Raw genomic sequence first — 21,107 nt, forward strand, 5'->3', positions numbered from 1 at the left:
TGCATTTTAGGCAGTAATATGTTTATTTTCTTGTTTATAAAAGGAATTGATTGTTTAATTTAATCTTTTAACGCATTTCTAATTTTGTATAAAGCAATCTTTGAGGTTAAATAAAAAAAATTGTAGAATGTGACAATTTCTTTTATTCAATTGATTCAATTGATCGATTAATCATTAGAATAATCGATGACTAAAATAATCATTACTACATTAGACCAAAACAGATGTCAGATGATTCTAAAAATCCTCCAGAACCGGCTGAAGATTGGGTCTGAAACTTAAAACGAAATCTGTTTTCTGACTTTCCGGCCTGCGTGAAGCAGCGGTTGCCATGCCAACCATGCCTGACGTCGTCTCAGGGAGATGTTTATGAATACCAGCAGTCTTCTGCAGATGTATTTGATTAAATTTCCGTTTTACGAGACCATCATGGGATTGAATCAGCAGCTGGATGCCTGAACGGGACAGAATTTGGTCTGGTCAGGCGATGATGCTGCGCTCCAGATGCCGTTTCACAGCTCCTCCGTTTGTGTTAAAGGCGGCACGAACACGGCTCACTGTCTGTCCCGTAAACGGCCCTGTCGGGTAACCCGCGGCCTCGGATCCCAGAGGAGAGAAAATAGCAGCGCGATAATGATAGCTTCTCAGGGCCGTTTGGGCCGCAGACGGTCGGAACCGCTCGGCCTCATACTTTCACACACATTACACGCAAAGAGGCAGAGGTCAGGGCTGTGCTAATGATGCCTCGCGGCCTTGAAAAAACACTTTATAGTTTGTTTTTCTTTTACAGAAAGGAAAAAAAATGCCTTTGGAAACCCGTTTCAGACAGAAGCTTCTTACAATAAACCGGATTTTACCAGAAACTCTGTAGAAAGAGTCAACAAAACAAACCCTGGACTGGTGCTGAGGGATAGATGGTGCTTAGTAAAGCTCATCTACTCATATTTACAGGAAAACCAGCTCTACAGTTAGGGCTGCAGCTAACAATTATTTTAGTAATCAGTTATTCTGACCATTAATCGCTAATTCTGAAGTTTAATTGACAATAAATTGAATTTCATAGTTTAATTTTAAAAAATAAGTATTTTATTGCCTAAAATGCAATGACGTCTTTCCTCTAGTGAATGATTAATCATTTGTACCAATTGATTAAGCTGCAGTTGAAAAATAAAACTCATCTCTTTCTGCTTGACTTAACGTCAACAAGGTGTAGGGCCTAATCTAATGATTATTTTTTTCTATTTTAATAATTGTATATAAAAAGATGCTTAGTCTGAGATTTTGTTTGCATTGAACCAGGTGAAGCTAAATCTGCCATTTGAATTCTGGGTAGGACATATTTACAGAGAATGAAGAACTTTTATTTGACTACTAATGTATACGAGACAGTTTTGGCCTCATTACTCTTTGACAAAACTCTTTGTCTCCTGTTTCCTGTCAGGTTTGCTGCCATCCAGGCCTGTGAGCAGCAGCTCCACCAGTTTCGCGGCCTCTCCGGCTCCCTGGTCCGCTGGCTGCAGACGGCCCAGGACCAGCTGCCCTCCAAGGAGGCCAACCTCAACACCGAGGGTCTGCAGAGGCGCGTCCAGCAGCTCCAGGTGTGCAATAACAAGCTGGGATGTTTCAGGAGCTTCAAAGTGTCACCGATGTTTGGATGTATAATGAGGAAAATCTTTTCTGCTTTCAGGACTTGCTGAATGACTGGGAATCCCAAGGATCCAGAATCCAAGACCTGAACAAGACCGGTTCTGAGTTGGAGTCGCTCATAATCGACGTCACAGCTCCTCAGACCAAAACTGGTAAAGATGGATGGAGCTAGAAACAAAACTGCTCTTCCAGGACTGAAAATGTGTTTTTCTCTGATGGCGTTCCTCTGTGCTCCTCTGCAGGAGTTCCTCAGATCAACGGTTCTGCCGGTCCCAGCAGCGTGAACGGCATCCACACCTGCAAAGGTGAGCCCTCAGGTCGGTCAGGTCCTCCCTGCAGCATGAAACCAGAATCTGCAGCAGAAACTAAATCTAATCCAACTGTGTCTGAAAAAGTGGGGAAATTATGGCTTTATAATTTTCCAGTCATGGATAATTTGAAGAAAAAAAAATAACATAGGATGCAACTTTTCCATAAAACGTCCATTAACAAAAGACAAAAATCTAATACTGCTCAAAAAATGGTTTAATTTATGTTGAAACACCGGCTGCATCCTTAAACAGTCTTAAAAAGTCTTAACTTCATGTGTCTAAAATTAAAGCCAATTTGCAAGTTGGCCTTAAATTTTGTTAGGATGATTAAATCCAGTATATGTCATTTTTTCCTCACATTTGAGTCACACTCAGACATCTTCATTGTGTTCTGTGGCTCAAGACGGTTGAAGCTACCGCTAAGTAGCTAATAGCCTTGCTAGCTAGCTTTTTGTGTCCATCATGGGTAATTGACTCGACACCAGAAGCTACGAACGATGGCAACAGGCGAAAGTTGAACATTTTCAACTTGTGTCTCGTCGTAAATCTGCGTTTGCACGTCTACATGTATGAGCGCAAAATTTCACATGCATGAATGTTGTTGCTTGGCTGGAGGAGGGTTAGCGATCGATGCCTCATCTTGTTAAAGGTTCAGGAAATGAGCTGAGTGAGAGAAGTACATGGAGCCACAAAAAGACTCCAGAAATGTTACCATTTTGCTGATGCTTCAATGTAATCCTGCAGGGTCTCCCAACCATCTCATATTTATAGGTTTGGTCTTAAATTTAATTCAAGGTGGCATTGAAATGGTCTTGAAAAGTCTTAAATTTGACTTGCTGAAACCTGTAGATACCCTAGAAACAACATGCTTGGCATTACAACTTCACTTTGACATTTTAGCCACTTTTGGTTTTCAGCAGATCAAAAATTCAGATTAAACTAAATCTGTGGTTCTTAAACTAGGTTAAAATAACTCTAAACCTCAAATCTTCTTATGTTCCTTCAAACTCAGTAAAGATGCTGAAGTTTAGAGAAGCATCTGCGTTTACAGTAAGAGACTCTGACGTTTATTGCACCAGTTCAGGACTTGCAGATGTAGAAATCATCTAGAAAAGTAAGAACTTTTCTAGATTAAATCTGGTCTGACGGTTAAAAGGTTTCTGTTGGATCACAGAAGCTTTTAATGTTGGAATAAAATGTCTGTTTTCTGAATATAACCTTAGACTCCCAGTTGAAGCCATGTTGAAAGGCTGCAGCTGCTGAAGATGATAAACAGTTTGACATTTAAGTTCTGTCTTTAAATCCAGTCATATTTTCATTTTTATTGCTGAAAAACTACATTTACAGGGAACATCAAAACTCCATGTTTATAGCAGGAAGTTTGAGTTTAAATGTGGAAATGGACTTAAGTTTAATACTTCAACAGAACTGCAGGAGGTTATTTATTTAATAAAGATCGGTTCCTCATACGGAGGCAAAATATCAAACTTCAGCTAAATTTTGGTTGATTTAGCAACAAAATTATAGCCATCTAGTTTCTAAATATTTATCTACTGACTTTTTATTTTAGAACTTTAACACAATTAAATATTTTTTTTGAATTCTCACCTCATTTGTTCACTTTCAGTCCAAAAATCCTGCGAGCAACGTGGCTTTAAATGTAGTTTTTATCAAAACATTATAATACATAATTCAATATTTTACAGTTAAAAATTCATATGTAAAAGAAGCCCACATTATCACTCCTCTACCACCATGCTTGGCCATAGTGATCTGCTAGGACCAAACATCTCTGCTTTAGTCTTAAATCAAACTTAAATCAATCAACAAAAGCAGTAGAAGAGACATTTTTCCTTCCAAACGTTCCTGCTACAACCTGCCAAGTGATGCCAACAGACAACAGGTGGGACTGTTTGGTTGGTTTTCTCCTCCTCTGATCACTGAACTCTCTGATCAAAAAGTTTTTCACTTCTTCAAGAGTTGTAGTCTTTCAAGAGCAAATATAACTTGAATTGAAGTTAACGCTTTAGCCTTAGCTTCTGCTAAATACTGTGTAGCACTTCAGTATTCTGTTAAATACAGCATTGGCGTAGCGCTTTAGCGTTAGTGGAACTAGTGTTTATGATTAGTGCATTTATTTGTTGCATGTTTTGTTTCTTTCAACTTGTTCGTCTCTAGTATTAGTTTCTAATTCTCCTCCACCTCATTGCATTTCTATATTTTCACTCTCAGATCTGACAGAGCTGCAGGTGACCGTCTCAGACGTGAACGCTCGCTACGACGCTCTGGGCAGCGAGCTAAAGGAGCGTTTGGGCCGCCAGCAGGCCTCTCTGGAGCTGCAGCAGAAAGCCCGGCAGAACACGGAGGAGCTCAGGAGCTGGCTGAGCGACCGAGAGAAAAGCCTGACGCTGGGACAGACGACTTCCCCGTCCAAACCCGAGGTGGTGCGCGCTCAGGCCCAACAAAACAAGGTCAAAGATTGAGAAGCTTTTCTCTGTTTAAAAAAAGACTTAAATGGCTCCATGTGGTGAAAGTTAATCTCGTAACTGTTGTCCTTCAGGCTCTGCTCTCAGAGCTGGCAGAGCATTCAGGAAAGGTGGAGGAGCTGAAAAGTACGTTGAGAAAACTAATCGCAGACAATCCCGACTCCCCCGAGGCCGACGGCTGGAGGCAGCAGCTGCAGGAGATCGGTACGTTCTGCTGTTTTTTATTGATCTCAGGTCATATTCAGCTGTTCTGAGGCATTTAATAATCAAATCTACAAAAGATTAATCTGCGTGTGATGAACTCAGCTTTGAAACTGGAACCTGAAGAAGAAAACTTTGCTCAGTTTTTGGTGAGAGGAAGTGAAGTGGATCCTGTCCAGGGAGTGAGTGGGACTTCTTCCTGTCAGAGCTGCTGTTTCACTCAGGCTGGATATTTTTATCAGGGCTTTCTATAACCTAACCAGAACGGAAATGTGAAATCTGAGAAGGCAGACTGCTTTATTTCATATTACGCTTGTTCTTATTGTGCATTCACACCAGCACCTTTAAGTTTGGTTTAATCAAACTCCAGTCCACTTTTCTAAAATGTCAGGTTCGTTCGGGAAGTTGTGAATTCTTAATCGGACCAAGAAACAAACTCTGGTCTGCCTACAAACCTCGGTCTCAGTTCGGTTGAAGTGAACTCCGGCGTGGTTCGATTGCATATGTGAACACCAAGCAGACTGGAGACTGCTCCAAAGGCAGGAAGTGGACTACAGCGCAGGGCATTCTGGGTTAATACAACCAAAACAAACACGCTAGTCTAGCGCTAGCAGGAGAAATGGCTCGGGGTCTTTTACCAAAAACAAACACAACGCTAAAATCTGATGCCGCTCCATTTTATTTTTTTTTTTTTGACGTTTTGTAAAGACGGAAGCTGCACTCAGTTTTCCTCAGAGGTTTTCATGTCGTGTTCTTGGGAAAACAACCTGAGGCATGTCGGCCATTAACCAAACAGGAGGCCAATGAAGGAAAAGAGATTAAACCATTCATCAATTCACAATGACAAATCAAGAATCTGTGAATTTTGAATGTTTTGTATTTCCATTTTGCTTAAAAAATGCCCAGCCATGTTTAGGTGCGTTATAAGTTAATGTATTTTGGTGTGTGGAAAATGAACTCTGGAACTCAGCTGGTTTTACCGCTGTGACAATGGCTGCTGGAAAAAACAAGTGTTTTGTTGTTGACTTACCATCTGGGAACCACTTGCTGCATTCTTATTGGTTGTGCAGGAGGCTCCACTTCTGCTTTTCAAAGATGTACAGTTGTTTAATTGTGCTGTTTGTAGCCATTTTCACTTCTGATTTTGAGCATTGAGTTGTGGCTATTTAAAGTGACAGAGGCCCAACAACAGCACAACATGGGCAGAACTGAGCAGACTAAAATCTCATTGTCTAAGAATAATTTTATGTAAAAAATCCAATGAACATGTTTTGTACAGGACATAGACCTAGTCTAACCTGTTCAAGGAATGATAATAGGTCACCTGTGATATATTCTGATTTGTGTTAATCTTTTCCTCAGACTCCCGCTGGCAGACGGCCAATCAGACGGCAGCTCAGCGGCAGACGGAGTTAGAGACGTGCGCCGACCGGCTGGGCAGCTTTGCCTCGGCGGCCAATCAGCTCGGCCCCTGGCTGAGAGAGAAGGAGCTGATGATGAGCGTGCTGGGGCCCCTGAGCATCGACCCCAACATGCTCAACACGCAGAAACAGCAAGTCCAGGTATGAGGTGACGAACTGCAGACTGCCGCCATCTTGATTCTTCTCCAGGCATCACTGATGGAGTTCACTGTTTGTTCCAGTTTATGCTGCGGGAGTTCGACACGCGGCGGCCCCAGTTTGACCAGTTGACCCAGTCGGCGGAGGGAATCCTCTCTCAAACCGGGGACTCGGCTCAGGACCCCAAAGACCTGGAGGAGGTCCAGACAGAACTGGGCTCCATCTCCCAGCAGTGGGAGGATCTGACCGGCCGGCTGACTCAGCGGTCGAGTCACATCGATCAGGCTCAGGGAACCAGTGAAAAATACCAGGTATGACTGGTTTCTGTGGACTGGAGCAGCGCAGAAAAGTTTTAATAAAAAAAATATATATAAAGACAGTGGATAGTAGGTCAGTTATGATAGCTTAAATACTATCTAGTTAAGCTAACCAGTTATGTTAACTTGACTTTGACAACCTTAACATGTACATGAGCTGCGTCATTCGGTTTGTTTCGGTTCAGTTAACACTAAAATAAGACGAACAACTCTCGGACAGACCATCAATAGAGCAAGTGTTTAAATTAGCTAATCAACGACCGCTCATGTTCACACCACTTCCATCTGGAGAGATTACATATTTTTTATGCATTAAAACATAATTTAAGCCACATTTTATAGAAAAATAGATGGTAAATTATGGTGCTGTGAACATTTTGCTCAACCTTCATTGAAAAAGAAAGATTTGATATGTCTCATAGTAATGGCGCCTGCAGGAACCCATTGCTAGCTATAGCGGCTAATGGACGATGTCCAGTCCTGTGATCTAGAGACTCCTTCTCTTCTGCAGGCCTTGCTTAAGGATCTGTCCTCCAGCATCGCGTCGCTCAGCGAGAGGCTGGATGCTCAGGCCTCGCTCAGCGCCCAGCCTGAGGCTCTGAAGCTCCGACTGCAGGAAACCGGAGAGATCCGGTCGGAGCTGGAGCGCCGGCGTGGCGAGCTATCGGAGGCCGAGAGGCTCTGCGGGGAGCTGAGCGCCATCGTGGCCGAGCCGTACCTAAAGGAGGAGCTGAGCAAGCGGCTGGAGAGTGTCAGCGCGCCGCTGAGGAGCCTAGAGGAGAGAGCAGGTCTGAATCAACCGTCGTTCAACTTAAAATACAGACTGGAACCTTAAACATAAACTAGCAGATCTAAAAACAATAAATCTGACATTATCCAGCAGGGTAAATATTAACATAAAATATAGGAGTACCAACCTAAAATACACTAGCAGCAAAGCTAGCCATGCTAGCACCAACATGCTAACAGAAAAACTACGCCACCCTAGGGTGTAGCTTGGTATTACACCTCAATTCAGTTTACTTACATCCCTGCCCCCGTGTTAAATCCTGTTACATTACCAATAAAACAAGTCACTGTTACAAGTTTTATTCATAATTGTGAAAATTTAAGAGTTTAAAGTCATAATTATGAGTTTTGAAGACAGATTTTTTCTTTCATTGTACAATGGACATTATCAATGTGATAAAATCAGACAGACTCTTACATGAAGAAGGTTCCAAGTAGTTATTTGTGAGGATTATCAAACAAGTCTCAGGGGAAGCACTGCCACCATGTGGTGTAACTCGATATTACAACTCAATTTACTTTCACCCCCACCCTTTTTAATTCTGTTAACTTATCAATAAAGCAAAACAATTTGTGCAGAAAAGAGAACAAATCCTCAACATTAAACGTATATAAATGTATGTGAAATGATTCGTCAGAGTTTATGACTTAAGCCCGCTCTCTGCTTTCCTTCCCCTCAGCGGACGGCCTGACCCAGCTCCAGGCCGCTCTGTCCTCCACGCAGCAGTTCCAGCAGATGTTTAAGGAGTTGCGCTCCTGGCTGGACAGGCAGTCGGATCTCAAACAATCGCCCTCCGACTCGCTGCCCTGCCGCCCCGAGGCCATCCGTTCCCTGCTGGCGCAGACCGAGGAGCTGCAGCGCGGCGTCGCCAGCCAGCGGGGCTCCTACGAGCTGATCCAGGCGGAGGGCGTGTCTCTGCTTGCCACGCTGCCCGCGGACGAGCGCGCCGCTCTGCAGGCCCGCCTGGCCTCGCTGAGGCAGGACTGGGAGGGCGTGAACCAACGGATCGCGGAGCGGGAGACCCGGCTGAAGAACTCGCTGGGCAAAGCGGAGACGTACCAGCAGCACCGGGCAGAGCTCACGCCGTGGCTGGCAGAGTGCGAGCAGAAAGACGGAGAGGTCCGGCCGTCGCTGGACCCGTCTGTCCTGGACGAGTCTCTGCAGAAAGCCCGGGCGCTGACCCTGGACCTGGAGAGACGGCAGCCCCTGCTGGAGGCTTTTAATACTGCAGCCGACCAACTGCTGGAGCTGTGCTGCATCGGAGAGGAAGAGGTAAGATATTTGTTTATTTTACTTTTTAAATAAGAAATAACTAAATAAATTAATTAATAAAAGCAAAAAGTAAACTTTTAGTTTTTTATTTTACTTTTTAAATAAGAAAAAAAAATAATTTAAAAAGGAAGGAGTATGTTTTTTATGTATTTATTTATATAAAAATAAAGAAAAAGATGTAGAGCTGTGTTGTCCAAACATTTTGCCATGAAGGTCAACGTCAGAAAACTGTTTTTTTAAAAATATGTTTTGTATTTTGAGTCTGTATGCTCAAAATACTATCGAGTAATCAATTACTAGATTCAAATTCGAAATAGATTGAATTTTTATTCAACTATGTATTAATCACGATTAATCCGATTAATCGTTTCAGCTTTAAACATAAAAGATGAAAAACTGTCCATCTGCATCAACAGTCCAGATTTCTGCAGCAGTTTATTAAAAGACATTTTTCTGCTTGAAGCTACGAGATGAGAAGGCGCAGCTGAACCGGCGGGTGGACAGGCTGAGCGAGGACCTCCTGAACCGGACCTCCCAGCTGGAGGAGCTGGCCAGCCGCCTGAAGGAGTTCGAGGACGGCAGACAGGCTGTGGAGAGGAGGCTGGAGGCCGCCAAGCATCAGATCGAAGTCCAGGAGGCTCTTGGACCTCAGGTACCGGAAAGAAATGATCATAACCATAAACCATCCTGCCATTTTTCATTAAACATCATTAAAAAGACAAACATGTCTGTCAGTTTATTAAAAAATAACAACTTTCCATCCAGGCATGCAGCGCTAAAAGCCTGGAGAGACTGAGGAGTCAGCAGGAGAATATGCGCTCCCTGCAGCCTCAGGTGGTCTACCTCAAAGATCTGGCGCAGGGCCTGGTGCAGGACGCACCCCAGACACCAGGGGGCAGCACTGAGGGAACACAGAGGCTGCAGGAGCAGGCCAAGGACACTGAGAAGGAATATGATGAGGTCACTGATAAGGTGAGAAGAGAAGGCCCAGAACAACCAGCTTCTTTTGGCTCTGAATATATATTTGTTTTCAGCAAATGGCCTTTTATTGAGTCTGGATACTCAAATTAGCTATTAATTAAGTACTAAATTAGCTGACAAGTATTTCATGAATTGATTAATCACAGTTAATTCAATTAGTCGTTTCAGTCCTATATAAATCTAAAGTTTTTTATTTTAAAATTTGCGGTTTTTCTTTGCCAGAAAAATCCTAACATATTTGACATATTTGTTGTAATTTCCAGTGCTGGGTTCCTTTTTCTCAGGACTAATGTCCAATCCCATCTGATTCGCATGTTAAACCAGAATTTATTGCATAATGAGGGAAGGAGCAGTGAAAATCAAATAAAAGCAACCACACCTTCAGCAGTTTATTCACTCCAGAGCGAAGGAAGTTGTTTATATCCAGGAAATCCATGGCTGCTCCTCTTCCAGTAGTCTTATATGGTCAGTGTTGGACATTCAGCACTTCATCATCGCTGGAAATGTAAACCAGAATGATGGGAATTCAAACCCACAGCAATGCATCTGGTTTCTGCAACCCAATCACTTAGTATTCAACGTGTTTCTTCTTCGTTTTTGTTTGTAATGCTGAATAATGAGCAGGCTCCAAAAACATAATTGGCTTCTATAATTTGTGGTTTCAGATTTAAAAAAATAAAAAATGTTTCCATAAACTTCAATTCAGTAGTGAGAAAACCCCGGCAGTTTCAGCTCCATAACTCAGTATTTTAAACTTAAGCAGGTCACTTTATCCTTGATTTTTCAGCCTGACAAAAAAATAAAGTTTTCTGTAGAGATTCTATTTATTTTTAAGATTAATTTCAATTTGATGTTTTAAGGTTTGGAAAGTTCTTGATTTCTATAAAGTTCTCGGAAGTGTTTAATATTCACACTTCACAGTTTTGTAATAAACTCCAATCGAACATTTGATTAAAAGTGGAAAAAATTATTTACAGTTAAAACCAGATATTCTTATACATATTTTCTTTCTTACACTTTGATGTTAAATCACACTAAACTTTTCTTGTTTTAGGTTAATTACAATAATTAAAATTAATTATATTTGCTTAATTCCAGAAAACATTTCCTTACATTTTACCTTATCATGATTTATTTGGATTGTTTCAATGAAATGAATATTTATTATTCCTCATAAAAACCTATTGATTGTTTTATATTTTATACATTAAACAACATTTTAAAATTGGTTTTTTTTTGTTAAATTATTGTTCTGTTGAGTCCGTGTATCGGGTGTGAGAGACATTTCAAAACATAAAATTTTGTTATATTTAATTTACATTGTCTCTGCTGCAGAATATAGAATACCATCATAAAACATTATTAATAACAGTATTTTTTTTTATCTCATTTGTAGTTTGAAAGGGTTGAGAAGTTCTTGAATTTTTTCTGGGAAATGTGTGTGAACCTGTTTTCTTACATGGTTTTGACCGGACTGAACCTCGCCCTCCTCCATCAGATCGAGCTCTGCTGCTCCTCCCTGGAGTCGCGCCTGCAGGGCGTCGGCGAAGTCCAGTCTCACGTCCGCGACGTTTTCTCCCGCCTCGCCGACCTGGACGACGAACTGGACTCCCTGAGTCCCGTCGGCCGCGACGCCGACTCCCTGGCGTCGCAGGCGGACGCCGTGAAGAGCTTCCTGTCCCGCCTGTCCGACCTGAGGACGGAGCTGGAGGGACATGCCGCCGAGTGCACCGCCATGTTGAGGAGGGAAGGCTCCTCGCCGGACCTGCTGGCTCTGCGCAGGGAGACGGAGGCGTTGAGCCGCCAGGCTGGCAAGGTGAGGAAAACATTCTTCAGGTTAATAATAGTAGGGCTGCAACTGACGAATATTTTAGTGACCACTTAAATATTTTTACACAATATTTGAAATACATTAAAAGATGCAAATAAACAAATTCCAAATTTTATTGCCTAAAATGCTGCAGCTAACGATTATTTTTGTAATTGACTTTTGAATCAATTATTATGATGATTAATTAGATATATAAATGATAAAATTCTTCAGGTTTTTATTTAAACACTTTAGTCTTTTTTACACAACATTTGAAATACATTAAAAAATGCAGATAAACGATTCAATAATTTTTTACTTAAGAACATTTTATTGCCTAAAATTCAATACTATATAATTTTTTTAGTGAATTTAAACCAGGTGAAGCTAAAACTATGACTTTTACATAAAATATATATATACACTGCTCAAAAAAATAAAGGGAACACTTAAACAGGTGTTTAACACTTAAAGTGTTCCCTTTATTTTTTTGAGCAGTATATATAAACAAAGATAATGTAATTTTAAATGCTAATTGTGTGTATATTTTGTACAGTTGTGGCTTGATGACCGCGCAGAATGTTGTTTTTTTTTCAGCAAATTACATTTTTTGAGTCTATAGTCCAGTTAACAATTAATCAGTTACTAAAATAGTTGATGATTATTTTAATTATCACAGTAAATTCAATTAACCCTTCAATAATTCCTTAATATACAGTAATTCCTAATAATAAAAAGCAGCCAGAGCAGAGATTACTTTAAAAACGGAACATTCAATCACATTTTGTTTCTTTTCTGTATTAAAGTTGCAAACATTTTGCATCTTAATGAATATTTTTATTGGTCATTTAACAAGAGGAACGTCTCTTAGCGTCACATTTATTTCTGTTTCGTTGCTCTCCAGCTGAGCGAGCGCGGCCAGGCCAGGCTGGTTCAGATCGAGGACGCAGCGGAGAGAGTCCAGGACTTCTACCGGCTGGCGGCGGAGCTGCAAGCCATGCTGGGAAAAGCCGAAGAGGGGCTGAACTCGCAGGGAGCGGTCGGCACAGAGGTGGAGATGATCAAACAGCAGCTGCAGGAGTTCAAGGTAGGACTCGCTGGGTTTGAGTTGCTCCTGAAACCGGTCATTTTGTTTGGAGATTCAACGTCAGAATTTCTCTAAAACAATCGAGAAATTAAAAACCTGAGCTTTAAGTTTTAAGTCAACAGTGAGGATTGATGGAAAAGGTTCTAGTTACTTTTAAATTTATTTAGTCTTATTTCAAGTGTACTAAGGTATCTACACTAGAAACTAGATCAAAAATATTTAGTAACATTTTGTGTGTTTGCAGTGTGAACAATTAAGTTAAATTCAGTGCAGGAAAACTTCCCTGTAGCAGTCTGTCTTACAGTGATGCTGAAGAAGCCTCTGACTGAAGACACTGCTGAAAGTTGCCCAGAACAGAACCAGTCTCCTTTATCACCTCGTTTAGACCTTCTTAACTGTTTATTTTTCTATTTCATGTCAGAATCATCAAAAAATAACATAAAATTGGTCAAAGTCAAAAGTCTTCTTTAAGTGGATTTGCTGAAAGTGTTTTATTGATGGATTTTGAATCATTTTAAATGCAACTTTTGGTTCCAAAGAAGAAGAGAAACAAACTGTCACTATTTTTCATAGCTAGGACTTTTATTCTTCAGATTAACACTTAGCATGAAATTATTTTTGCCCGGATGAACAGAGTAAACTTCCGTGCAACACAAGCTTCTCCTCACAGAGCTGCGTTTGTGTGTCGTGAATGGCGTCATTGAGTATTTGCAGAGCTCTTTCCTCCAGAGATCCTGATTTAAAGGGATTGTGTCTGTCTGTTTGAACCGCGCTGCTCTGCAGACGGCTGAATCACGCTGCATTTCCTCCCTTTGATGCAGCATCACTAGTGATGTTTGTCAGGAAATCTTATAGCACATATTTCAGGATTTTCTTGTTTCTAATGTAAATCCATAAAATTAGTTTTGCTGCAAAGCTTTCAAAGTTTGGTCAAAGCTATAGTTGTTTCAATAAGGCAGAATTTTAGTAGTTTTGCTTTGATTGGAGGATGTTTCGTAATCTTCTCTTTTCATCTAAATGTCACAATTTGCATTTGCAAACATAATATTTAAAAGAGCTCAAAAAAGTACAATTTTCTCATAAGAAAAGTTTCCTTAATGTTTGGAAAAAGTTTAAAAAGTTGGCTTTGAGTGTGCTGCTCCGTTTTCACTCATCTACCTCTTTGATCTTGTAATTATGAAACAGACCAAAGACCAAATTTGATACCAGTCTCTCTGTTTGCTTCCTTTTCTTGTGGTTGCGACGTTCTCAGTCGGTAAATTCTGCGGCGGCAGCTGTGCAGCTTTTGTTGTGGTCGCTGCTTTTATCTCAGGTATTTCTCTGAGTGATAAGGACGCAGCCGTGTCTACGAAGCATTGCTGTGTTTTAAGCCCATTAAACTGTATTATTTATGTGTTTTATCTTTAGATCAAGGATGGCTCCTCACATCCAATACTATTTGTCCAGAAAAACTATAAAACATTCACAGAACCTTCATATTTACTGCAAAAAATAACTGCTCTTCAACCAGAGATCGCACATGAAAGGAGGTTGTGTTACCAAAGTCATAACAAAGAGGCTTTCTGTTGTCTGAAGCACTCCACACCAAGTTACCCATTTCAAATCCAATCCTAAACAGGTGGGTTTTTAGTCGAGATTTAAAGGAAGTCAGTGTTTCAGCTGTTTTACAGTTTTCTGGAAGTTTGTTCCAGATTTGTGGTGCATAGAAGCTGAATGCTGCTTCTCCTTGTTTGGTTCTGGTTCTGGGGATGCAGAGCAGAACCAGAACCAGAGGGGTCTGGAAGGTTGATACAACAACAGATCTTTAATGTATTGTGGTGCTAAACCGTTGAGGGATTTATAAACTAACAGTATTTATACTGTTGGTTTATGTTAATTTTAACAGTATAAACACTGTTATAAAACTAACAGTGTTTATACTGTTAGTTTATAAGCTAACAGTATAAACTGTAGCTCAAAGAATAAAGTTTATTCTTTGAGCTACAGGGAGCCACTGTAGGGACTTTAAAACTGGTGTAATGTGCTCTATCTTCCTGGTTTTAGTCAGAACGCCAGCAGCAGCAATCTGGATCAGCTGCAGCTGTTTGATTGGAAGCTGGAGAAAGTTTTGGCACATCCACACATTTATTTGTTCTAAGCATTTATTCAGTGATTGGATGGGGTCAAAGGTCACCTGGTGACATCATAATGTAGAGCTGTGTATCATCTGCATAGTTGCTTATTATGATAGTCTGATCATAATAAGCTTATAATCAGATAAGCATTAAAAAAAAGAGGTTTTATAGTATGAAATTTAGAGAAATTTCTCATTTTTTGTCTTTGATTCTTAACATTTCTATTAGGTGTATACGTATGCGTTCAGCTAGTGAGCGTGAATGCCAACACATGTAGGTGTACCAATATTTGCGAGGGTCAAAGACCACGGCTAAAATCCGTAAATACTTTAGCTCCCTTTAAAAATACTAATAACGGCCTCTTTTAATAGTTCAAACATCCAATACACATTAATATGCATTAATACATGCTGTGGAAACCATCTTAGCGCTAGCATCTATACTCTTCCTTATTTCCATCAGCCAATCAGCAATCAGCATCAAGGAAAATAAAAGGCGCTCCTGAATTGGCTGTTTTGCAAATGCCATTTTTCTGGCAATAAGTTGACGCTTATTGGTGTCAGAAAAGTGAGCCGATTCAAAAACCTCCCAGAATGTTAAGTCATATTTGATGGGCATTGCGCCGTTACCTAGCAACGCCAATGGAGTTCTACCCGTTACCTAGCAACCCCAGCAGAACTCCAGCACATTTGGTTTTACCGCAAATTCAAATTTTACGTATTTTTGTACTTCCATCTGGATCTCAGCTGTGGTTGCATGTTTATGTCTGTTACTAAACTCATTTCTTTTTACAATTTACATTTTCAACATCAGTATTTGGGTTTCCAGGAGCAACAACCTTTAAAAGTGTAATAACGTTTTATTTAAGACAGTCAAAACAGTCGCTGAAAAAAACCCAAAAAAGTGACGGTGGATCATTATGGGATTCGTCTCCGATTGGCTGTAATTGAGCAACAACAGCAGTAAGTAATGAGCTGGCTTCAGCCAGGTTCTCTGCAGTCACCTTCATTTATCCTTAATTTGTTCCTCCAGCTCCATGTCAGGACACAGCGTCCTCTTTCAGTCCAGCTACTATCATTAAAAAGCACATTTTTCTCAGCATGATGTCATATCCTGGCCACTTATCCACAAGTTTGTGAGCCATGAGAGTAAGAATGCAAAAACTGTATAACCAGGAGTCCTTTTTAAATCCAACAGAGTGATTTTCTGCTTCTTTATCAACCTTTTCAAACGCTTTAACTTTTTATTAAGATATTTAAAATCAGTTTTCCTGCTGTGCCTGGACTGCTCATCCTTCTATGTTGTGAGGTTTAATGAGAACAAGCTGGGAAACGTGCAGCAGACAACAAACAGATCGAAGAAATAAAGAGCTGTTGAAAGACTGACTCCACCAGAGCAGATAGCCCTACTAATTAACCAACTAATGTCTGTTTGTTTATAGTTGAGTTTATCTATAAAGAGAATCAAATGGATAAATATCTGCTTAATAAGCAGATTTACTGGAAAACTACTACAAAATTTAATGTTTGTATTTCTGTGAGAATAACTCTTGATTTCCTTTTAATATATATACAAATAAATGTGGTTTTAGTTTTAATACATTGCTGAAATAAATCCAGGAAAAGTTACAAACTTAAAGTTTAACAGACGTAAAAATGGATTTTAGTTCCAACAAGGTGATTCCTGATGAGCTGAAAACTTGTCTTCTGGTGGATGATCACCTGAAAGATGACGGTCCAAAGCCGGATTGACTCTGGGTTGATTGAACGATTTCGCTTTCACATGTGGTTGAAAATAGCTTCCGGTCATGGTCGAGTAAAACACTAAAACTGAGTGAAAATCTTCCAAAAAAAGACGATTTAATACCCAGAGAAGATGACGGAGTAGTCCGGCTGCTGGGAAGGAAAACATAAAGAAATGCGAAATGGATCAGGACGTTTTCCTCTGCTGAATATCAGGACAAATCATTAACTGTTTCCCGTTTTTATCCAAGTTCTCTGCTCTGTTTTTAATCACTAAATTGATTGTTTTAATGAGAGAAGAGAAGCTGGTGTTTGTATTGTGTTTTTCTTGATTTATACTCTGATCCGTGCAGCAGACAGGCTGCTAGAAAGCAACCCGGTGCAGAATGCGTAGCGGCTACTGTCTGCAGGGTTTGTAGAGCATGGAGAAATGGTGTGTCACTGGCTGCGTCTGGGGGCTGGGGGGTATTTATAGGAGGCCGAGGAGGAGGAAGCAGCCGAGGTGAGAAAGAATGGGAGGAAAATCAAAAAATGTTAAAAATAGAAGGACAACAGCAAGAAATATGAGTAAAAAATGTCTCTTCCTGCTGATTTGTCTTGTTGTTCATTAAAAGTGGAGCAAATATGGCCGATGTTTTCCAAAACAGGGATAAAAAGATTTGGTCCAGTGCTTGAATGGACTCTCCTCTCTTTGTCCCAGCCTCCCTCCTGCTCCTCTGAAAGCGATCCAACTCGGCTCATTTCAAACCTAAACATGTCTGTCTGGCTCCAGAGCAGACCAGGCCTCCCCTCTCCTCACCCCCCAAAGACCCCGTTTCAAATCCAGGGGGATGATGTCATGCCGATGCTTAAAAAGACGAGGGGCGTGGGTGGATGAGGGGTCATCGGGGTTAGGGTGGTGGTGGTGTTGTCACATTCTGGTTTGAACTCTGTAAACAGTGATCTCACACTGCTGAGGTAGACGGGCGGCTTATCTTTTGTTTTCATTCCTTTATAACCAGTGAGGTTGGAATAATCAGAGAAAAATGTCTAATTTAGGTTAAGTTACTATATTTGTACCCAAAGGTTGGTTTGTTTTGCACAAAACATACATATCCAGGCACACACACACACACACACACACTCTAAAGGTAAGAACACATCAACAGAACCAGAACTGATCAGATATAGTAGAGCTCGACGATTCAAATTCAAATCAAAGTGGGACTCAGAAGATGAGAGTAAAACTTAGAAATTAAACTATAACATGTTTAAATAAAAACATGAATAACATTTATTAGGTTAAATCCAGTGTGTCAACATGGATATTTTTATTCTTCTATTTGGGTCTCAACTCCTTTTAAAACCAGATCAAGTTTTTGGTTTTTGGTGTCAGAAAAATGAGCCGATTCAAAAACCTCCCAGTATGTTAAGTCACATTTGACTGCATCGTTACCTAGCAACGCCAGTGGAATTCTGCCCGTTACCTAGCAACCCCAGCGGAACTTAAGCACATATAGGCAGCTGGTTTTACCACTATATGTGCTGTACAATGGCTGCTAGAAAAAACAAGGGTTTTGTTGTTCACTTACCGTCTAGAAACCACTTCCTGCTTTCTTGCTGGTTGTGCAGGAGGCTCCACTGATGCTTTTCAAAGATGTGCGTTTTTATAATTACGCATCTGTTTGTAGCGTTGAGTTTGGGGGGCGTGGCCAACAGCTGCTTATTTGGCTTTAAAGTGATAAGACGCCCTAAAACTGCTCAAAATAGGCAAAACTGACCAGACTAAAATCTCGTTATCTAAGCATAATTTTGTGCAAAAAATTTAATTAGCATGTTTTGTATAGGCCATAGAATTATCCTAACCTGATCTAGAAGGTATAAGTAAGTGGTGTCCTGAAGAAGCCGATGTTTTTCAAGAGCAGTATTTGTGTTTGTGGGGCTATGTTTGCAGTCTGGTATGCAGTTACCAAAAGAAGCAGTAATGTCTTTCATCATAACTTTTAATCATTATCACAACAGGACCACAAAATATCTCAATAAGATTCTACAGCCTTATCTCCCACCCCTATTTCCCACTCAGAGTTCAGCTATTTATCATGTTCGTGTTTATACTTGGCCGTCCTGTCCGCGCCTATGAGCTACTGAGGAATCCGTGTTTGTATTTCGGGTCGCTCCGTGGGCTGATGAGAGGTGTGCGCTCTTCATCAGAGGATGCTTCTAATTCCAGGCTTTTTCGGGTTGCAACCGGAATCTCAGCTGTCTCCTCGCCCCACCCTGGCACACATTAGGGCGTGACATCAGCGCTGCCAGCGTCCCGCGGCAGCTGATGGCCTCTGGGTGGGATGTGAACACCCCGGCGGTTCGGCAGGGGGGCGTTTTGAGGCCGTAAAGCCGTCGCTGCAGATGGACATTCCTGGGAAGGGCTGGTTAGCCCGGGTGACAGCGAACACGACGCACAAAGTTTTGCACACATGTTTGTTAAAATCCCTGTCCTAAATCACTGCTGCACGCCTTCACTGTCTTCACCCCCTCTACGCTGCGCTTCGCCGTCCTCCGGTTCGTGATTCACCAACCTTCACCGCTCCAACTGCGTCAGCAGCTATTTGATGACGGGAGGAAAAGTTTGGTCAAACTGGGTCGAGGCTCCAGCACGTCCTTGTTTGTACTGTAATTCTGCTTTTGGGGGTTAAGTTTAGATTTTTTCTTAGCAGTTTGTACGATGCATAAATAATGTTGTGCACTGCTGTTTTCTTTGTAAACTGTCTGAAAAAGAGTTGCATAAATTTATGAAAACATTACAGTGAACCTTTGGTATTCATGGTGGTAAGGGAGCACAAGCACCAGCAAAACACTGAGTCTGCCTCCTAAAATGATTATAAATGTCTATTTTAATGGTTCAAACACAAAACATACCTTCATTTTAGTGGTCGGACTTGATTTAAAATTAATTGAGTTAATTGCAAGGATTGTAGTTAATTAATTGCATTTTAGTTATAAATAATCAACATTTTAAATAAAAAACCTTTTGCTGCTAAATTATTGCATAAATAGACAAGATATTTATTATTTTTAGTCAGGCTTTCAACCTTCAGATTGATGCTAATGTTAGCATTGAAATGCTATTTTAGGCTTGAATAGTGATAGGCTAACTCTGTTACCACGATTTGAACACAACATTTTTTTCCAGCATCCAATCTGATTGTTTTTTGAAGCAAAGTTTAACTTCCAGTGGATTGAGAAAAGCGGCTTTGTTGTCCATCGTTGTTGTTAGCAGATTTTGGTTGTACGTCAGATTTATGGACATAAGAGAAACACATCACTTCCTTATAATATTCAATATTAGTTTGAATATTACAAATAAATCCCGCAAATATTCACTTTAAAAGGAAAACTACGTTTTTCTTTTTTTAAAAGGATGCAGTTTGTTGCTGCTGTTCATGTTTTGTTTGGGTTCCAGTTGTTAATTTTCTGAAATCAAATCTTAACTATGCATGTTGAGGACAAATGAGTTGCTTTGCAATTCTTCACATTAACCATGTAATCCAAGTTATTTAAACAGGAAAAACCACATGATTAACCTCAGTAACCAAGTTAAGGACCTGAAAATATGATCCGGTTCATTTATCAGCTGTTTGTGATTATTTGATTTGATTAATTCGGAGTGAGAGGACTTCATTGGGTCGGAACCCAGTGACCTGCCCACGACTCCACGGCTAATCCGAGTCATCCATCATCAGAGTGGGAGCCGTGTTTACAGACTGGATTTTCCCTTTCTGTCTGAGTTTTCCTGACAGAAATCTCAGAGTTCATGTTTGTGTATTTATCTCTCCAGCCTCTAAAGGACTGATTAGATCTGATTCTTTAATCGAATTATCTGATGAATCACACACACCTACACGTTTATTCCTTTACTGTAACATGCATTGGTAATGTCTCGTTCCTGTGTGGTTGAAATGCGCCTGTATAAGGATGATTCAGCTTGTGTGTGTGTTGGAGCGTGCTGGCCTCCTCCTCTGGATTGTTTCAGCTGTTGTGAATTAGAAAGGCATGCCACAACCCGTCCTCCTCGCTCTCTTTTCTCTCATTTCAGTAAAAAAACTTCTGATAAATTTCTAAATGTGTCCAGGAGATTTACAGGTTTGGATATGTTGGATCTGTAGCTTCATGATATCAGAGAAATCAGTCTGAGTCTGATTCTGCTGTCAGCCGCACTCCGACTCACTGACTGAGCGAACCTTTCAAACACAGCTAATGTTCATTATGCTGGTTAAAACGTCACAGCACGTTTTTAGTTGTCACATGTGTGCAATTAATTCAGGAGGAAACATTTGCCACTTAATTTAACAGGATTTTTTCACCAATTTCACTTTAAAGGGTGCATTGTAATTGTTTATGAAGTCATTAAAGAAAACCCAGCTCCCCTCAAGTTTTCATTAATATTCCTTTTTAATTTCAAGTTTAACTCTTATTGTTTGAGATTATAGACCTGATCTGACTATCGTAGTTTAGTCGCAGGTAAACTATGACAGATTTATTCCAGTGTTACAAAATTTAGTTTTCTTCCTGAAATCATGCGTAGCTTAGCTAGTTAGCATCTTGTGGCTTTTTTCTGAGCTTCTTGTCGACTTACAAACCTCATTATTATATGTAGCGTTACACTTTAGCTGTGTCACAATGATAACATTAGCATTAGCTTGCTTAGTTGTTAATTGAGCATTAGCATGCAAACCTAAGACTTAGACAGCTTACTTCAGCATTAGCTCATATGACTATTTACTGAGCATTTGCATTAACAGTTGTAATTAAAG

General features: G+C 40.5%; 1 protein-coding gene across 18 annotated transcripts in view; it reads left to right on the forward strand.

Moving 5' to 3' along the window:
- macf1a (microtubule actin crosslinking factor 1a) overlaps positions 1-21,107 on the forward strand; it is a 212,946-nt gene that overhangs the window by 130,126 nt on the left and 61,713 nt on the right. For 15 of the 18 annotated variants that reach the window (XM_032580101.1, XM_032580102.1, XM_032580103.1 and 12 more), the window contains 13 exons: positions 1,442-1,598; positions 1,688-1,799; positions 1,890-1,964; positions 4,191-4,429; positions 4,519-4,648; positions 6,008-6,207; positions 6,288-6,515; positions 7,033-7,309; positions 7,991-8,583; positions 9,047-9,235; positions 9,349-9,555; positions 11,063-11,380; positions 12,279-12,461. In XM_032580101.1, coding sequence (XP_032435992.1) covers positions 1,442-1,598; positions 1,688-1,799; positions 1,890-1,964; positions 4,191-4,429; positions 4,519-4,648; positions 6,008-6,207; positions 6,288-6,515; positions 7,033-7,309; positions 7,991-8,583; positions 9,047-9,235; positions 9,349-9,555; positions 11,063-11,380; positions 12,279-12,461 — 2,908 coding nt within the window. The remainder of the gene's footprint in view (positions 1-1,441; positions 1,599-1,687; positions 1,800-1,889; positions 1,965-4,190; positions 4,430-4,518; positions 4,649-6,007; positions 6,208-6,287; positions 6,516-7,032; positions 7,310-7,990; positions 8,584-9,046; positions 9,236-9,348; positions 9,556-11,062; positions 11,381-12,278; positions 12,462-21,107) is intronic. The other 3 variants (XM_032580087.1, XM_032580099.1, XM_032580100.1) reach the window with 1 other exon arrangement.

The sequence above is a fragment of the Xiphophorus hellerii genome, chromosome 13 (assembly GCF_003331165.1).
Source record: "Xiphophorus hellerii strain 12219 chromosome 13, Xiphophorus_hellerii-4.1, whole genome shotgun sequence".
In the NCBI taxonomy this organism is placed as follows: domain Eukaryota; kingdom Metazoa; phylum Chordata; class Actinopteri; order Cyprinodontiformes; family Poeciliidae; genus Xiphophorus; species Xiphophorus hellerii.